Below are 15822 nucleotides of genomic sequence, written 5' to 3'. Positions count from 1 at the left end.
CCGCTTTCAATTATCGTCGAACTAAAAAAAGTTTAAAATAATCTACAAATAGATTATAACTAAAATCTCAAATTTTTATAGCTATTTAACACTTTGGTAGCAATGGGAATCGAACCTAAGACTTCAAGTTCTTAAAAAATATACATTAACTAAGAAATGAGCTCACAGTTAATTTACTTTACAAAAAAACTTTTAATTAGTGTTTCCAAAGTTCCCATTATTATCTTATTTATAAGTAATTCTATTTTTTATACATTTAAAACATAAAAGTCAATTAATAACTATGATTTAAAATTTATTATTTTTAGTTTTAAGATATGAAAAGGGGACAAAGTGAAATGCCATAAAATAGCAGGCAAGATTTTAAGTTCTACTAGATGGCGCACAGGAGCCAATTTTACAAATTTGGGCGAAAACTTTTTTGCGTGGGCGACAAGTTTAAATTACCCCCGAAAAATTGTAAATTTTGACTTTTAAAAATATTCAGTATTATCTTCGATCTGATAGTTGGTTGTAGTTAGTTTAAATTGCTTATTTACGTAAATTTTAGGTTTTTTGCTTTGTTTACTTTGCCGCCTTACATTAAAAAGTTATAAAGATGGGTTTACCATATTAGGACATAGAGAAATAAATCTTTTCTATTATTATCTTTGTACTTATATCATGAAATTATCGCTTTACCATTTTTGGATTACACAGACAGACAGATTTCTAGCGAATACATTAAAAAAAACGTCCATAGGCTAATAGGAAATTAGGAGTGAATGTGAATGAAACGTAAAATTGGATTATTAGTAAAGTTAACAAAATTCTAAAGGAATTGGTTTTCAAAAACATACAAATAAAAGGTAAATATTAAGTTAATTTTAGAAATATTTGTCAAAAAAAATTGTGCTTTCTAAATTTTTTTAACCCAAAGTTTTTAAATTTTTCTATATTGTTCTTGTCAGTTTGTTAGTGTTAGTGTGTTAAATATATTTAAAAACCGGCAGCGTGGTGTAGTGGTAAGAACACTTGCTACACGACACATGAGGTCGTGGGTTCAATCTCCACTGATCTTATGCTGTAGCGCCCATGAGTAAGGTGCTATAAACGGTATGAACTCCTGCTGAGTCAGCACTTAATCAGCAGCTTAAATATTGGGCAATTATAATCTATATAATATCCCAAACTGCCACAGGCAACCCGAGACTGGGTCGGGGTAACTGATGTTACTCTATGTTTAAGTCGCGCATTCGACTTTCCCACATCGAGGATAAAGATATATACAAAAAAAAATATGTTAAAGACCCAAAACATAAAGTTTACAAAATTTTATTTAAAAGTTTTGGGCAAAATTTCACCAACTGCTTCTTCTGGTTGTGCCATGGTTATTGTTTTTAACACTTTCCGCTTAGCATCGGTGACTCATTTAAAACGTCTTATTTCTTTCCTGTTTAATTGTTCAGGTAGTGCTGCACTGCGTATATGCTTGTGTATAAGCGGTATAGTGTGTATAATATCAGAAGGGTAGTTAGTGCCAATAATATATACAGTATAGGATTTTTAATGTTGATTTTATTAAGCAAATTAAAAGTAAGCATGTATGTTGAAGGTTGTATTTATTTTGTACTTAAGTTAACTTAGCAAGGAGTTAATTTGTTTACTATAAAACAACCAGTTTTAATAAAGAATATTTAAATGTTAAAGGTTGTAGTAAATGTTCTGTACTGCCAGGTAGTAAAAGATTTAATTTGTTTAACATCTTTGTGGTATTCAACATATTACTCAGTGAATTATCAGCTTTTTTGTAGGATTTTATACAGTATGGAATATTAAGTTTAATTAAATCAAAGTACACAGATATTTATATTGTTAAATTAGTATCTAATTAGGGATTTAAGATGGCGGATTCTGTAAGTTGAAGCTTATATGTTTTTAAATATATACTAGCACATATTTTTAAATTGTTTTGGCTTTATTGTTTTCATTGTTTGTTTAATTGTTAAGTTCATTAAACTGGCATTTTTCTTTGTTATATTGTCATTCCACACAGTCTCTTTGTTTAAATAATGGGACTATATGGTAATATGAATATAGTACCACATTTTGTATTAATATTCCATCTACAGTACATGTATAGCTTTGTCTTTGGCAGTTTCATATCTAACTCAATAAGCTTTATAATATAAACAGTAGGAGTTACATACTGCCCACCTATCATCCAACTTGTTATTTCAGCTTGTTTTTATAAACAAATATATACCCTTAATTAAACTCAGAGTTTTATTAAGTCTATATATTTATATTACTCTAATGTATTAAATTATGTTTTTCAGAGTATGGCGAAGCATCACTGGCAGAGTAACAATGCCAAAACAAGTGGCCTTGATGACATGGTCTTGTTGACCAAGATTTCAGAGTCTTCAATTTGTGATAACTTGAAAAAAAGATACAACGATGATCAGATATTTGTATCCTTTTAATACAGATTTAAATCTTATATATATACTAGTTGATTGTCTTAATCTATGGGTGCTATTTACCTATTATAATATGGTTGCAACCTATATTTGCTAATTGTAATTTACCTGCGCACCACAAGCAACAGTTTTTTTGTATGAAGGTCTATTAAATTAAACATTATTATATCTTCTTGTAAGCCCCATTATATGGGTATGTAAGAACTTTTATGCGGTAATGTTTAGTTATAATCAAAACATTGACATTAAATACAATTTGGTGTAAATTTTGTAAAGTTTAAGTCCCTAGAAGTTTCATAGATTTATTTACCAATCACCAATATAATCCTGTGTAGTGTAGATTTAGCAAATTGCGTATACAAAGCCACACTGTGCTTATTTGTTTATGTTTTGTTTTGATTTTGTTGGTTAGGATGTTATTAATTTAAGTTAAATTTCCCTCTTAGTTTGGTATTAACTTTCGAAATAACATGAATATTAAAACCATTTTAACTATAGTTTATTCATAAAGTTCTATGTACAACACTATTATTAATTTATAATTAAAAGAGCAAACTTTTAAAACCCTATAATTAAAATAACTTACAGCTGTTTAAGCTATAATTTAATAAACCATTATTTTAAGTCACTTTGCCAATCATAACATTTATTTTTTGATATATTTTAAATAAGTTTGTTTTCCTTAATTATAATACTACCACTAGACCTACATTGGACCTGTGTTGGTATCAGTCAACCCCTTTAAAAATATGCCGTACTTTACTGATAAGGAGGTTGAACTGTACCAAGGAGCGGTGAGTTTTTACCATATTTTGTTTTTACCCATTTACTTAATGATTTATAAACTGTAATCATTGGGAGATTATTGGACTTATTTTAAAGCCTATTGGCGTGTTGTCCTTATTTATTTTTCATGTCAAAAAATTATAAATTCACTTTAATTTTGACCGGCACATGGTGGTTAGAACACTTGGCTTCATTACATGAGGTTTTGGGTTTGATTTTTCCTGCTCTCATGCTGTAGTGCCAATAAGTAAGGCGCTGTAAACGGTTTGAACTCCTGCTGAGCTAACACTTAATCAGCAGTTTAATTGTCGACTAACTAAAAAGTATAATATTTCAAACTGTTAAAGGGAACTAAAGACTGAGTCAGGGTAAATGATGTTACTCTATATTAAGACCGTGAAATCGACTATCCCACCTTTAGGTTAAACTAATCTATAAAAAAATTAGGACTTACTTTGAGAAATTAAAGTAATTTTAATTATTTATTTTTAAATCCAGGCTGCTTATGAAAATCCTCCTCATATATATGCACTGGCTGATGATATGTACAGAAACATGTTAATTGATATGGAGAACCAGTGTGTTATTATAAGTGGGGAATCAGGTGCAGGAAAGACTGTAGCTGCTAAGTTTATTATGGGATATATTTCTAAGGTAAGAGAATATATATGTTATATACTACCATAACCCTGTGCTTACACTAAACATTTATGTATGAAGAATTCAAAAACCAGTATTACCAATACTAAAGAATTTTTTTTTTATAAAACAGTTTCCTAGTATTCACTTTGAATTAAATTGTTGCTTTTATTAGTTAATACTGTGTACTCTCTATCTATTATAACATGTATTTTTTTATAATATGAATTCATGTGTAACCCTATGTTATGCCTTACTGAATTTAAACAACTTTGTCTTTTACTTTTGTTTTGATATATTGGATGGTTATACTAAGTACTTTAAATAAAGATTTTTAACTTTTTAAAAACACAGAAACTATCACTAAGACATAGTCATTTTTTTTAAAAATTGTGTTAAACTCTTACTTTAAACAAGATTTTTTTTTTTTTTTTTTTTTTTTTTTAAATTTAAACAAGATTTTTTATTAAAAGGTGTCAGGAGGAGGTGACAGAGTTCAACATGTTAAAGATATCATCTTACAAAGTAATCCTCTGTTGGAGGCTTTTGGAAACGCTAAGACTGTGAGGAACAACAACAGCAGTCGATTTGTAAGTATTAACAACATGATTAAGTTTGTTTTGATTTGTTAATTTAAATTCAATGTCAATGGGTTTAAATTTTTCAGTGCCTTAGAAATAATAAAATTTGTTGAAAAAGGGGTAATTTTAAATTATATTTGTTGCTGTTTTTTTTGATTTAATGCAATAGGCCATCAAAAAATAAGTTTAATAAATTAAGAAACAAAACTATTTATATCGTAAAATTTGTTATTAATAAATATTTAAAAATGGCTGAAAATTTTATTATTAACTCGAAACCTATAAAAATATATATAACACAATTGTTTTAAACTTAAAATAAATTTTTAACCCAAAAAGTTGTTTGCGACAATTACTTAATTGAATGACAATGATGACTCATTCAATATAGTGTCAAATGCATTTAATTAGCGCTCAACATTCTTGATTAAAATTATTCGGGTTTTTTGTTTGTATGAATAACAGGAAGTTATCAGTTGTGTATCATCTGTGATGTCATAGTAGCAGAATAATGTGAAAGGTTTGCAAAACGAGTCATCATTTCTTACATTTTTTCTTTTAATTTGTAAATTTGTGAGAACAATGTTTTGTAATAAAATTTCCCTTATTTAAATTTGTGACGTTGGTTATATAAAAATTTGTTTTAAAAAGGAAAGTTGTTAAATAGTTATTTGTTTTGTTTGTTTATTATCTTTATTACAATTGCCTTTAAATAACTTTTTTCGTTTATTTGACTAAACTAAAATTAAATTTGATTTATTCTTTATATTTACTGCATTTTTATGAAAGAAAGTAAAATTTTAATTAAAATTTATTTTAAAAAGCAACTGATATTAAAATATTGAGTCAACTACCATTAAACTATAATTAGAATTGCTTTGAATTTTGGTCATTTTTTTTTTGTATATATCTTTATCCTTGATGTGGGAAGGTCGAATGGGCAACTTAAACATAGAGTAACATCAGTTACCCCGACCCGGTCTCGAGTTGTCTGTGGCAGTTTGGGATATTATAGATTATATTTGCCCGATAATTATACTGCTGATTGAAGTGCTGGCTCAGCAGGAGTTCATACCGTTTATAGCGCCTTACTTAAGGGCGCTGCAGCATGAGAGCAGTGGGGATTGAACCTACGACCCATGGTGGTGTAGCAAGTTTTTTACCACTACACCAAGCTACCGGTTTTTCTTTTCAATTTTAAATATTTTAATTTTTTTGCAGGGCAAATATTTTGAGATTCAGTTCAGCAGAGGAGGAGAACCCGATGGAGGAAAAATCTCAAACTTTTTGCTTGAGAAATCTCGAGTTGTTTCACAAAATCAGAGCGAGAGAAATTTTCACATTTTCTATCAAATATTAGATGGAGCAGCTCAGGATCTCAAAGGTTCTTGATTTAATTATTTTAACTGTTTACAAATAATCTATTTTATTATGTACATTAAGCTATTTAAAATTTGTTGTTTATTGTTTATTTTAAATTTAGTTCATTAACTGTTAACTAAAACAACAACACACACAAAGATATATTGTATTGGTAATATTGATTTAAATCAGGGGTTTGTTTAACACTAAAATGTGGCCTTCACGATAAAATGTTTTATGTATGCAGTCACCTAATTGCACCATTACCTTCTTATTGTATATAGCTTACTATTTAATATTGTCAACCTGATGTTTTAACATTTTTATATCCACAGAATCACTTGGAATAGCAAGTCCTGATTATTATTACTACTTGAATCAAAGTGGATGTTATAAAGTTGATGGAACTGACGATAAGAAGGATTTTCAAGAAACCATGGAGGCTATGTCTGTTATTGGTAACTTACTTTGTTTTAGTTGTTACATAAACTTTCATAATGGGTTTCATAAATATTTTAAATTGACACGTAACAAATAAGAATTTGTTTAAAATTATAAGGAACTTAAAGAAATTAAACTTGGGACCCTTAAAAAGACTTCACAAGTTTAAAACAAGTTTAAATTATGTTTAGGTCTGTCCCCTGAAGCCCAACAATATGTACTTCAAATTACTTCAAGTGTTTTACATCTTGGTAACATTAGTTTTATTGAGAATGGAAATTATGCAGCAGTTGAAAATGAAGATTGTAAGTTTGTGAACTTTATTTCATCTTTAACAAATTTTAATGAATTATTTCCCCTTTAATTTTTTGAAGTTTAATATTATCCCATAAAGTTATTTGGTATGGTTTGAATTGAATTTGTAAAGTAAGTTGTATTTTCTTGTTCTTTTAATGTCTCTAAAGTGCTTTGGTAAAGTAAACCAAACACTTGCTAATAAATCATGAAGTTAAATTTAATATGGCCACTTGTTTGTATTAACTGTGTTTTTATTACCACTAAGTATAAGTGCTGTAGTGAAAGTTTATAATTCACAGAAGTATTTAAAATAGGGAAAGTTATTTTTGCTTTATTGTTCAACTTTTGATTTGTTCACATCAATTTACTGAACCCCTACCCCTTAAAAATAAGCTTTTTTTTACTACAAAATTGTACCTTTAAATTGGTTTCTTTTTTTAATTATTTAAATTCTGTTAAAGTTTTGTGTACAATTGAAATCAAAATTGCAATGCATCAATGAGTTTATTTATTTTAGAAGTTTAACATAATATTTATGTGCATGTACATTTTTTTAAACTTTTAATCTGTTTTTATTTGTACAACATAAATCTAAATATTTTGTTTTTTTAGTTCTTGCTTATCCATCCTACTTACTTGGGGTAAGCCAAGATGCACTGAGAAGTAAACTAACTAGCAGAGTAATGGATAGTAAGTGGGGAGGCAAAAGTGAAAAAATTGATGTCACTCTCAACGTTGAACAAGCTTCCTACACAAGGTTGGTTGTTTGTTTAATATTTAATAAAGTTTCTAATATAAAAACCTTTGCGTGTAAATGATAAGCAAAGAAAATATGCTACTGCATTTTTGCTTCAATATGTAAATTTAGTTTAAAATATAAATTTCTTATTATAAACTAATTAAATTTGCGTATTATTTAGGGTAACGATAATTTGGATACTATTCTCATTGTAATTGTGTGTTTATGAAATAAATACAACACAAATTTTAAAAGCAAAAAAAATTGAAATTTTTTTTTTTTTCAAGAAATAATTTTACTTTATTGTGCTTACAAATTAACCTTGCTTATACTTCCTACAGAGATGCATTATCCAAAGCCTTGCATAGCAGATTATTTGATTACCTGGTTCAATGTGTCAACCAAGCAATAAGGAAGGACTATGATGAGTTCAATATTGGTGTGCTTGATATTTACGGGTTTGAAATTTTTCAGGTATGTTGTAATATACATTAGGTGTTTTCCATGTTAGAACTATAGCAAGAGTTTAAATATGTTAGGAAAATTGATTTTGTTATTAAAAAGCAAATTTATTGCATATTGTTAGAAATTTAAATGTTTTTGTCCTATTGTCATTTTTTAAATAAGGGTTATGGGTTGTAAACTACATTTATTAACCTTATTGTTGACTCTGTTGCAAAATGTAAATTTTTATAAAGGTTAAATGGTTACATGGAAAATACTTCTATTTTATTTTTGTGTCTTTTTTATAGCATTTTTCTTAAAAAAAATTAACTTTAAAAACTAACTTCTTATAATTTATATGCTACTATTTTCTTATTTTTAGGTGAATTTTAAAACAGCTTTATGTCTTTAAAACCAATCTAATTTTAATTTTTATAGAAAAATGGATTTGAGCAGTTTTGTATTAATTTTGTAAATGAGAAATTACAACAAATCTTTATAGAACTAACTCTAAAAGCTGAACAAGAGGAATATGTTCAGGAAGGAATTAGATGGACTCCTATTGATTATTTCAACAATAAAGTTGTGTGTGATTTAGTAGAAAGCAAGGTAAATAAACATTGATGTGTTCAAATATAGTTCATAAAAGATTGCATAATAAAGTTAGATAAGTTTGTAAATTTAAAATAAGGGTATTCACAAATATATAAACATTTTGAATTATGAATAGTCATATTAACCTTATTGTCTACAAAATTCACAGTTTATATTTTGTTGTCGAAAAGTTGCCCAATGTTTGATTTAATTTTTAATATTTTTTCTAATTTTTTAGTCTCCTGTCGGAATAATGTGTGTTCTGGATGACACTTGTGCAACCATGCATGCAGTAAACGAGGGTGCTGACCAAAAGTTTCTCGGAAAGTTGAATGGGGCTTGTAGCAACCACGAACATTATCAAAGTTTTAGGTAAGACATCAATTACTTACTATAAATTATAATAAAGTTAATATTTAACTAATCTTTTTATACTTTATGATTGTTTGTTAAATTGCATTTAAATGTTGATATTGCTGTAAAATAAAATTTAATTGAAAAATTTTAAACAAATATTTAAACTTAATAAATTTTTACTTAGTGCTGGTTTTATTATCCATCATTATGCTGGTAAGGTAACTTATGAGGTTGAAGGATTTTGTGAAAGGAACAGAGATGTTTTGTTTAAAGATTTAGTTCAACTCATGCAACAATCTGAATAGTAAGTTAGCTGGGTTTTAACTTAGCTTTTATTTACTTGTTTAAAATCTTATAAACTCGTTATAAGTCCATATGTAATTCCATTTAATTTTGGGCCATTTAAAAGTAAATATTAGTTGCCAACATTTCTCAATAAAAACTACATTCTTACTTTTTTATTTTTTGTTTAGTGATTTTATTCGAGATTTATTCCCTGAGAATACAGACCAACAAAAGCGACCGACAACTGCTTCTTCAAAGATTAAAACACAATGTAACATATTGGTCACCACTTTAATGAAGGTATGTACATTTAAGTTGCCAGGTCTTGCTTTTATTTACCCTTAATTTTCACAATTTAGGATTTTTAGTGTTTAAACTACTCTTAGGTAGCTAAGTCTTGATCCTGTTTAACCTTAATTTTCAACGTCTACAAGGCAACGTTTTTAAGATATTAAGACTTCATCACATTGTTTTGACTTTAAAACAATGTTTTAATTTTATTTCTCTGTAGTGTTCACCCCATTACATCAGATGCATCAAACCAAATGAATCAAAGAAACCCCACGATTGGGAGGATAGTCGAGCTAAACATCAGGTTGAATATCTTGGATTAAAAGAAAATGTGAGGGTCAGAAGAGCAGGGTTTGCATACAGGAGACCTTTCCACAAGTTCTTACAAAGGTCAGTTTATATTAAAAATGTTTCTGTTTTTGCCCTTTAGTTTTATTTTGTATTTACAACAAATTAATTGTATGTTCACATATTAAATAGAAATAAAATTAATCAATTAGAAGGAGATGAAAATAATTCAAAAAACATTAAGATTTAGAGACCATTTAATAAATTTTACAATGACCAGTTAATATCCAATATATATACATATTTTTATATACATCTTTATCCTCGATGTGGGAAGGTCGAATGCGCGACCTCAACTTAGAGTAACATTTGTTACTTCGATTCAGTCTTAAGTTGTCTTTGGTAGTTTGAGATATTATAGATTAAAATTGCTCGATAATTATGCTGCTGATTAAATGCTGGCTCAGCAAGAGGTTATATCGTTTATAGCGCCCTACTCAAGGGCACTACAGCATGAAAGCATTGGGGATCCAACCCACCACCTCATATCATGTAGCAAGTGTTTTGACTACTACACCACGCTACCGGTTTTACTTCACTATGCTGCTAGGTTTTGTTTACTTCGGATTAACAACACACTATTAGAATGTTTGCTTGATAGTTATGTTAATTAATTTTAAATTATTACTCAGATATGCAATCCTGACACCTGAAACTTGGCCAAAATGGAGAGGAGATGAACGGCAGGGAATCAAACATTTAATGAGTTGTGTGAACATGGACCCAGATCAATGGCAATGTGGAAAGACAAAACTTTTTGTTAAAAACCCGGAATCAGTGAGTTCTTGTAGTGTTTTGAACATATTATTATGTGCATTTTAATTAATATATCTTTTTTTTACTAAGCCTTATTGAAATTTACAAAATAGAGTCTAAAATATATTATTTTTAAGTTGTTCTTACTTGAAGAAATGAGAGATCGTAAGTTTGATGGATTTGCTCGAACTATTCAGAAAGCATTTAGACAATATAATGCTCGCAAGAAATACCAACAAATTAAGGAAGAGGCTTGTCAGGTTGGTGCATGATTTTTGTTTAGGATACTACTTCTTGTATTGATTCAAAATTCAAGTTTCAATTTCTTTAATATAAGTAAAAATGTTTTTTGATTTATGTTCGCTAAACTGTTTATTTATTTATTTGTTTTTAGATTGTGTTTAATCGTAAGGAGCGTAAACGCAATAGTTTGAACAGAAATTTTGTTGGTGATTATATTGGGTTGGATTCCCACCCAGAGTTGAGAAGGTTTGCTGGAAAGAGGGAAAGAATTGAATTTGCAGATACTGTTGTCAAATATGACAGAAGATTTAAAGTAAGTTTAATATAAATATTCTTTGTTCAAAAAGGTCAATGTTTAGAGGTATTTTTACAATGTATTCCTTTGTATCTTATAGTTTTTTTCAAGAAGACCTTTGGTATATTATTCTGCTGGTTGATTTTTTGATCTTACTAATCACAATTTCGTTATAGCAATATAAGAACTGAACCAAATAACTTAGATTTTATGAAAATACGTCATTTTAAATCCTTTGTATTATGCTTTTAAAAGTAGCCAAAATAAAGCTTAATTTATATTTTAGACTTCAAAAAGAGATTTAATGTTAACTGCAAAGTATATTTACTTGATTGGTCGTGAAGTTGTTAAGAAAGGACCGGAGAAAGGACAAATCAAAGAAGTTTTAAAACGACAACTTGAACTTCACCAAATTGGATCAATTTCTACAAGGTAAAAAAACAGTCAAATTTTTATATCCAAGTGATGAGTTATTGTAATTTTCTTAATAAGTAACTGTACAATATTCTTTTAAATTGAATTTTTTTTTAGTCAATTACAAGATGATTTCTTTGTGATTCATGTTCAGAATGATTACGATTCAGTTTTGGAATCTTTGTTTAAAACTGAATTTCTTCACGTTCTATCTAAGAAATATGAAGCAAAGACAAACCAAAAACTTCATATTGCATTTGATCAAAGGTGAATTATCTTTATTTGTTGTTTTTAAAGGACGGCAGCGTGGTGTAGTAGTCAGAAAACTTGCTGTACCACCATGAAGTCGTGGGTTTAATCCCCAATGCTCTCATGCTGTAACGCCCTAAGGTAAGGCGCTATAAACGGTATAAACTCCTGCTGAGCCAGCACTTAATCAGCAGCATAATTACCAGGCAATTATAATCTATAATATCTCAAACTGCAACAGGCAACTCAAGACTGGGTCGGGGTAACTGATGTTACTTTATGTTTGAGTCGCGCATTCGACCTTCCCACATCGAGGATAAAGATATATACAAAAAAAAAATTGGTATTTATCCTCGTTTTTTTTCAGAATTGAGTTTAGTGTGAAGAAAGAAGGTTGGGGTGGGGGTGGGACCCGTCTTATTAATTTTACTCAGGGTCAGGGGGACATCCCCATGTTGAAACCTTCGGGTAAAAGTTTAAACGTCTCAATAGGACCAGGGTTGCCAAAAAACACAAGTATGTAATTAAGTAACACTAATAAAACTTTTCGAGTAAAACATTATGAGTAACACTTGAGTAACACTTTTATTTGCAAATTGCGGGTTTTGTTTTGCCCTTGAAACATATTATTGTAAATTTCTTTTTACTTTGTTAAACCAATTAAATTTGCACAAACTTAACAAATCTAACTTTAATCTAGAACCAGAAGTTCGCAACGTTATGAGACAACAACAAGGTGGGAGAAGACAAGCTCCAAGACATCAACCTTCACAAGGTTACAACCAACAATCACATCACAATGCCCCTCCCATGCACCACAATGCCCCTCCCATGCATCACAATGCCCCTCCCATGCATCACAATGCCCCTCCCATGCATCACAATGCCCCTCCATCACATCATAATGCCCCACCAATGCATCACAATCAACAACAAAACTTCCAACAAGCAGGCAGACAGGCCCCACCAATTCCACAAACAAGTCGAGGACCCCCGGTCAACAATGGGGCACCAAGAGGGGGTTACAATCAGCGGGGACCTCCTCAGGGTGGTTTTAGAGGTCCAGCGCCACGTGCCCCAGCTGTAACATCATCTTACACTCAGCAAGGAAGGGGTAAGATAGTATGGGGTTATTTTCAAGGGTTAAAATTTTTATTTTATGCATGAAATTGCAAAATGATATTTTAGGTTAAAAAAATTATTAAATTTATGTTTACTAAAATGAATAGATCTTAAAGTTTTTTTATTAATAAAAGTTTTATGTTAAATAGAATGAAAATTTTAATTTTAATTCAAAATCTAAGCAACAAACTTTTTTATTTTTAATTTCACGTTTTAATTTCTTGCATGACCTTTCACCCTTCTATCTACCCACAATGCAGTGTTCTCTGTATCTTCAGGCGCGACCTCTAATGGAAGACCCCAACGTCCTGCCCCAACAAGGCATGCTGCCCCAAGAACAAGGGGTAAGCCCCTAAATTATGACCCATAAATTAAAAAAAAGTCAAAAACTGAATTAAAAAATTCAGTATTGAATTGAACTAAAATCTTGATATAATTTATTTTATGTAATTAAAATATGTAAATTATATGTTAAAATTAATGTATTTCATCTGTGAAACTTGCTTGTTGGTTTGATTTGTTGTAGATTACTAACTTATTAGTTTTTGGTGTTTTAAAATATGATTTTTAAAACTTGTAAATTTGGTATCAGAACATAAATAAATGTAATTGTTTTACTGTTGAATAAAAAAAATGCATAACTGTAGATTATTTAAGTACAGAATTGTGCAAAGTTAATGGAATCAACTTTTTTAAATTTAAATGTGCAAAAAAATTAAATTTTGGTTGTCAGTAAAACTGTTATTAAAAAATTTCCTGATCTCAGGTAGTGATAGTCGAATGCCAACAAGCCCCTTGCCCCACTTACCTGAAATGGGGCAACAAAGAAGAGCACGAGCCCCAAGTATCGCCCAGGGCAACGAGGATTTCATGAAAACTCCAGACGCAGGAGCTGCTGGGTGAAGATAAAATAAAAATAGAAAAAGAAACTTTTCTTTTATTAATTATTTAATAATAATTTTTTGTTTTTAAACTTTTTATTTATTTTTTATTTATTTTTTAAAATTTCCACAGCCTCCAAAGACGGTTATCCCAACAAAAAAGTCAAAAGAACCGCCCAGTACCAGGAGGAAACCGACCAAGACCGCGACCAAAACCCAAAGCTTTTCCCAAATGCAAGGTAGGTTAAAGATTTGATCAAATTTTTTATTATAAATATATCTTTGTAAAACTTGAATTTTAGTTGGTATATTGCACATAGTAATAAACAACTAACTTTAAACTTCGTTTCTTGCAGGCAATATATGGATATGATGCAAGTGATACAGATGAAATTAGTTTTGCAGCTGACACTTTTATTGAAATAATTAAAGAAGGTAAATTAATATTTTACTCACCCAAACACAAATTTACAATAGCAACACAAGATTCCCTGTAAACAATGTGGAAAACTTTTAACTTAGGGCTAAGCTTTAAGCTTTGGCTGTGTAGATGAGTTAATGGTTAGAATACTTCCTGGAATTAATTTAACTTTATTGTTTAGATCCATCAGGTTGGTGGACAGGTAGGATTAATGGAAGAGAAGGGTTGTTCCCTGGAAACTATGTTGAGAAAGTTTAAAATTCACATTTTCGAAAAAAAATTTGGATAAGACATGTTTTTGAAACTATCCAGAACTAACAATTTCAATCTGTCAAACAAGAAACCTTTATGATATTATTAAGTTAACCTTTTATAAAAAAGATTCGAAGAACAACAACTTTGTACAAACTTGCCCAAATTCAAAATTTTATTCTGTCAGAAAATCTGTTATGATATTATAAAGCTCTTTTTAAATTTTAGTCCAAAAGTTTTGGGGAATCTAAAGAATGTTTACAGTGATAAAACTTTTAAAGAAGTTTTTGAAAATTAAAGAAAATAATTAAATCCATGCTTATTGAAAAAAAATATCAAATTGTAACTAAATTAACAAAGAATGCATAAACTAAATAAGACATTCCAAAGAAATTTTTGTTTTAATATTATTCCATTAATATTAAAAACATTACCACTTTGTGCTTGAAGTTTCATTTATTGTAGTTTATGCAATATTCAAACCATTTTATATATTAGTAACTGTATGTTATAGTAATTAATATTTCACTGAATTAAACTGTATATTGTGCTTGTGTTTATTAATATGAGTGTTAAACCAAATTTGTTTAACTCTTTTTTGTTATATTTTCCACTGCTTATGTCATTCCTTTTTTAAATTACTACACTGCTATTTTACACAGTAATTATTCCTAATTTAAGTTTCAATTTATTTGATATTTATGTTTAAAATTATTGATTTTTGTTTCAAGCAAGTGATGTTACAAGGCAATATAGAACATTGCACATTTATCTAACCATGCTGTACATTTCATTCCATTCCAACATGTTTGTATTATGTATTTTTGTATTTACTGATTTAATTTAAAAATCATTTATTGTTAGACCAAAGCACTAAGCCTTTGTTATCGTTGTATTATATCTTTTATTATTGGTGAACAGCAAAGTTATGTTTTGCACTAATTCTTTAGAGTACGCTTTAATTTTGTTTTTTTATGTTTTTTTTTAATGAAATGTATAACCCAGGGTCTTAAATTATTAGGACAACTAAATGCTAATTAGGAAAAATAAAAATTGAAAAAGTTTTTGGAATTTTTGAAAATACTCGAGCAAAATCAAGTCCAACTAAAGGGAAAAAACAAGGTAACAAATTGAGTAAGTTTAACTTTAAATTTAAGGGGTTGAGGTAGCATTTTATTATTTTAAGAAACTTTAGAATCAATTTTGAGTAGAATTTAAGTAATGTTTACACCTGTTGCATAAAATTATTTGATAATTGAATAGTGATATGTTATGCCAGCTAGCTGTTTATAGTACAAAAGTAAACTTTGTGATTTAAAAAACACTACATTTAGATGACAACAATTTACAAAATTTAAGCCAGTATGTAGCCTATTCTTACCTTTAACCAGATGATATATAACTTATGTTTAAATATTGTTAATAGAGTGGTACAATACGGTATGAACACATAAATTAACAATTGTTTTTGCATGCAGTTACTTTTTCAAAATTTATTTTAAATCGGGGATAAACAGAATATCAGCTGTGGTCATCGATGCGTATCTACAATTGTGACGTATC

The 15822-nt window shown here is 29.0% G+C and overlaps 1 protein-coding gene across 4 annotated transcripts; it reads left to right on the top strand.

Moving 5' to 3' along the window:
* The first annotated feature begins 703 nt into the window (after window positions 1-703).
* On the top strand, window positions 704-15324 carry LOC145752670 (unconventional myosin-Ie-like). Of its 4 annotated transcripts, none has more exons than XM_082568985.1 (27): window positions 704-848; window positions 2319-2453; window positions 3167-3256; window positions 3747-3902; window positions 4361-4477; window positions 5690-5852; window positions 6166-6288; window positions 6463-6576; window positions 7181-7325; window positions 7649-7781; window positions 8190-8360; window positions 8584-8717; window positions 8887-9006; window positions 9176-9287; window positions 9499-9668; window positions 10259-10403; window positions 10520-10642; window positions 10777-10938; window positions 11207-11352; window positions 11452-11601; window positions 11951-12099; window positions 12284-12697; window positions 12966-13049; window positions 13472-13604; window positions 13720-13825; window positions 13943-14021; window positions 14189-15324. In XM_082568985.1, exons 2-27 carry the CDS (start codon window positions 2322-2324, stop codon window positions 14263-14265), a joined length of 3648 nt encoding a protein of 1215 aa, XP_082425111.1. In that variant the 5' UTR covers window positions 704-848; window positions 2319-2321; the 3' UTR covers window positions 14266-15324. The 4 variants fall into 4 exon arrangements, with proteins under 4 accessions (XP_082425111.1, XP_082425112.1, XP_082425110.1 ...); XM_082568986.1 differs by lacking the exon at window positions 704-848 and adding an exon at window positions 1783-1895 and having other exon boundaries at window positions 12984-13049; XM_082568984.1 differs by lacking the exon at window positions 704-848 and adding an exon at window positions 1783-1895.
* Window positions 15325-15822: the final 498 nt, after the last annotated feature.

The sequence above is a fragment of the Corella eumyota genome, chromosome 5 (genome assembly GCF_963082875.1).
Source record: "Corella eumyota chromosome 5, kaCorEumy4.1, whole genome shotgun sequence".
Lineage (NCBI taxonomy): Eukaryota > Metazoa > Chordata > Ascidiacea > Phlebobranchia > Corellidae > Corella > Corella eumyota.
The sequence above is the reverse complement of the archived record's forward strand: the minus strand, read 5'-3'. Positions and strand labels throughout refer to the sequence as shown.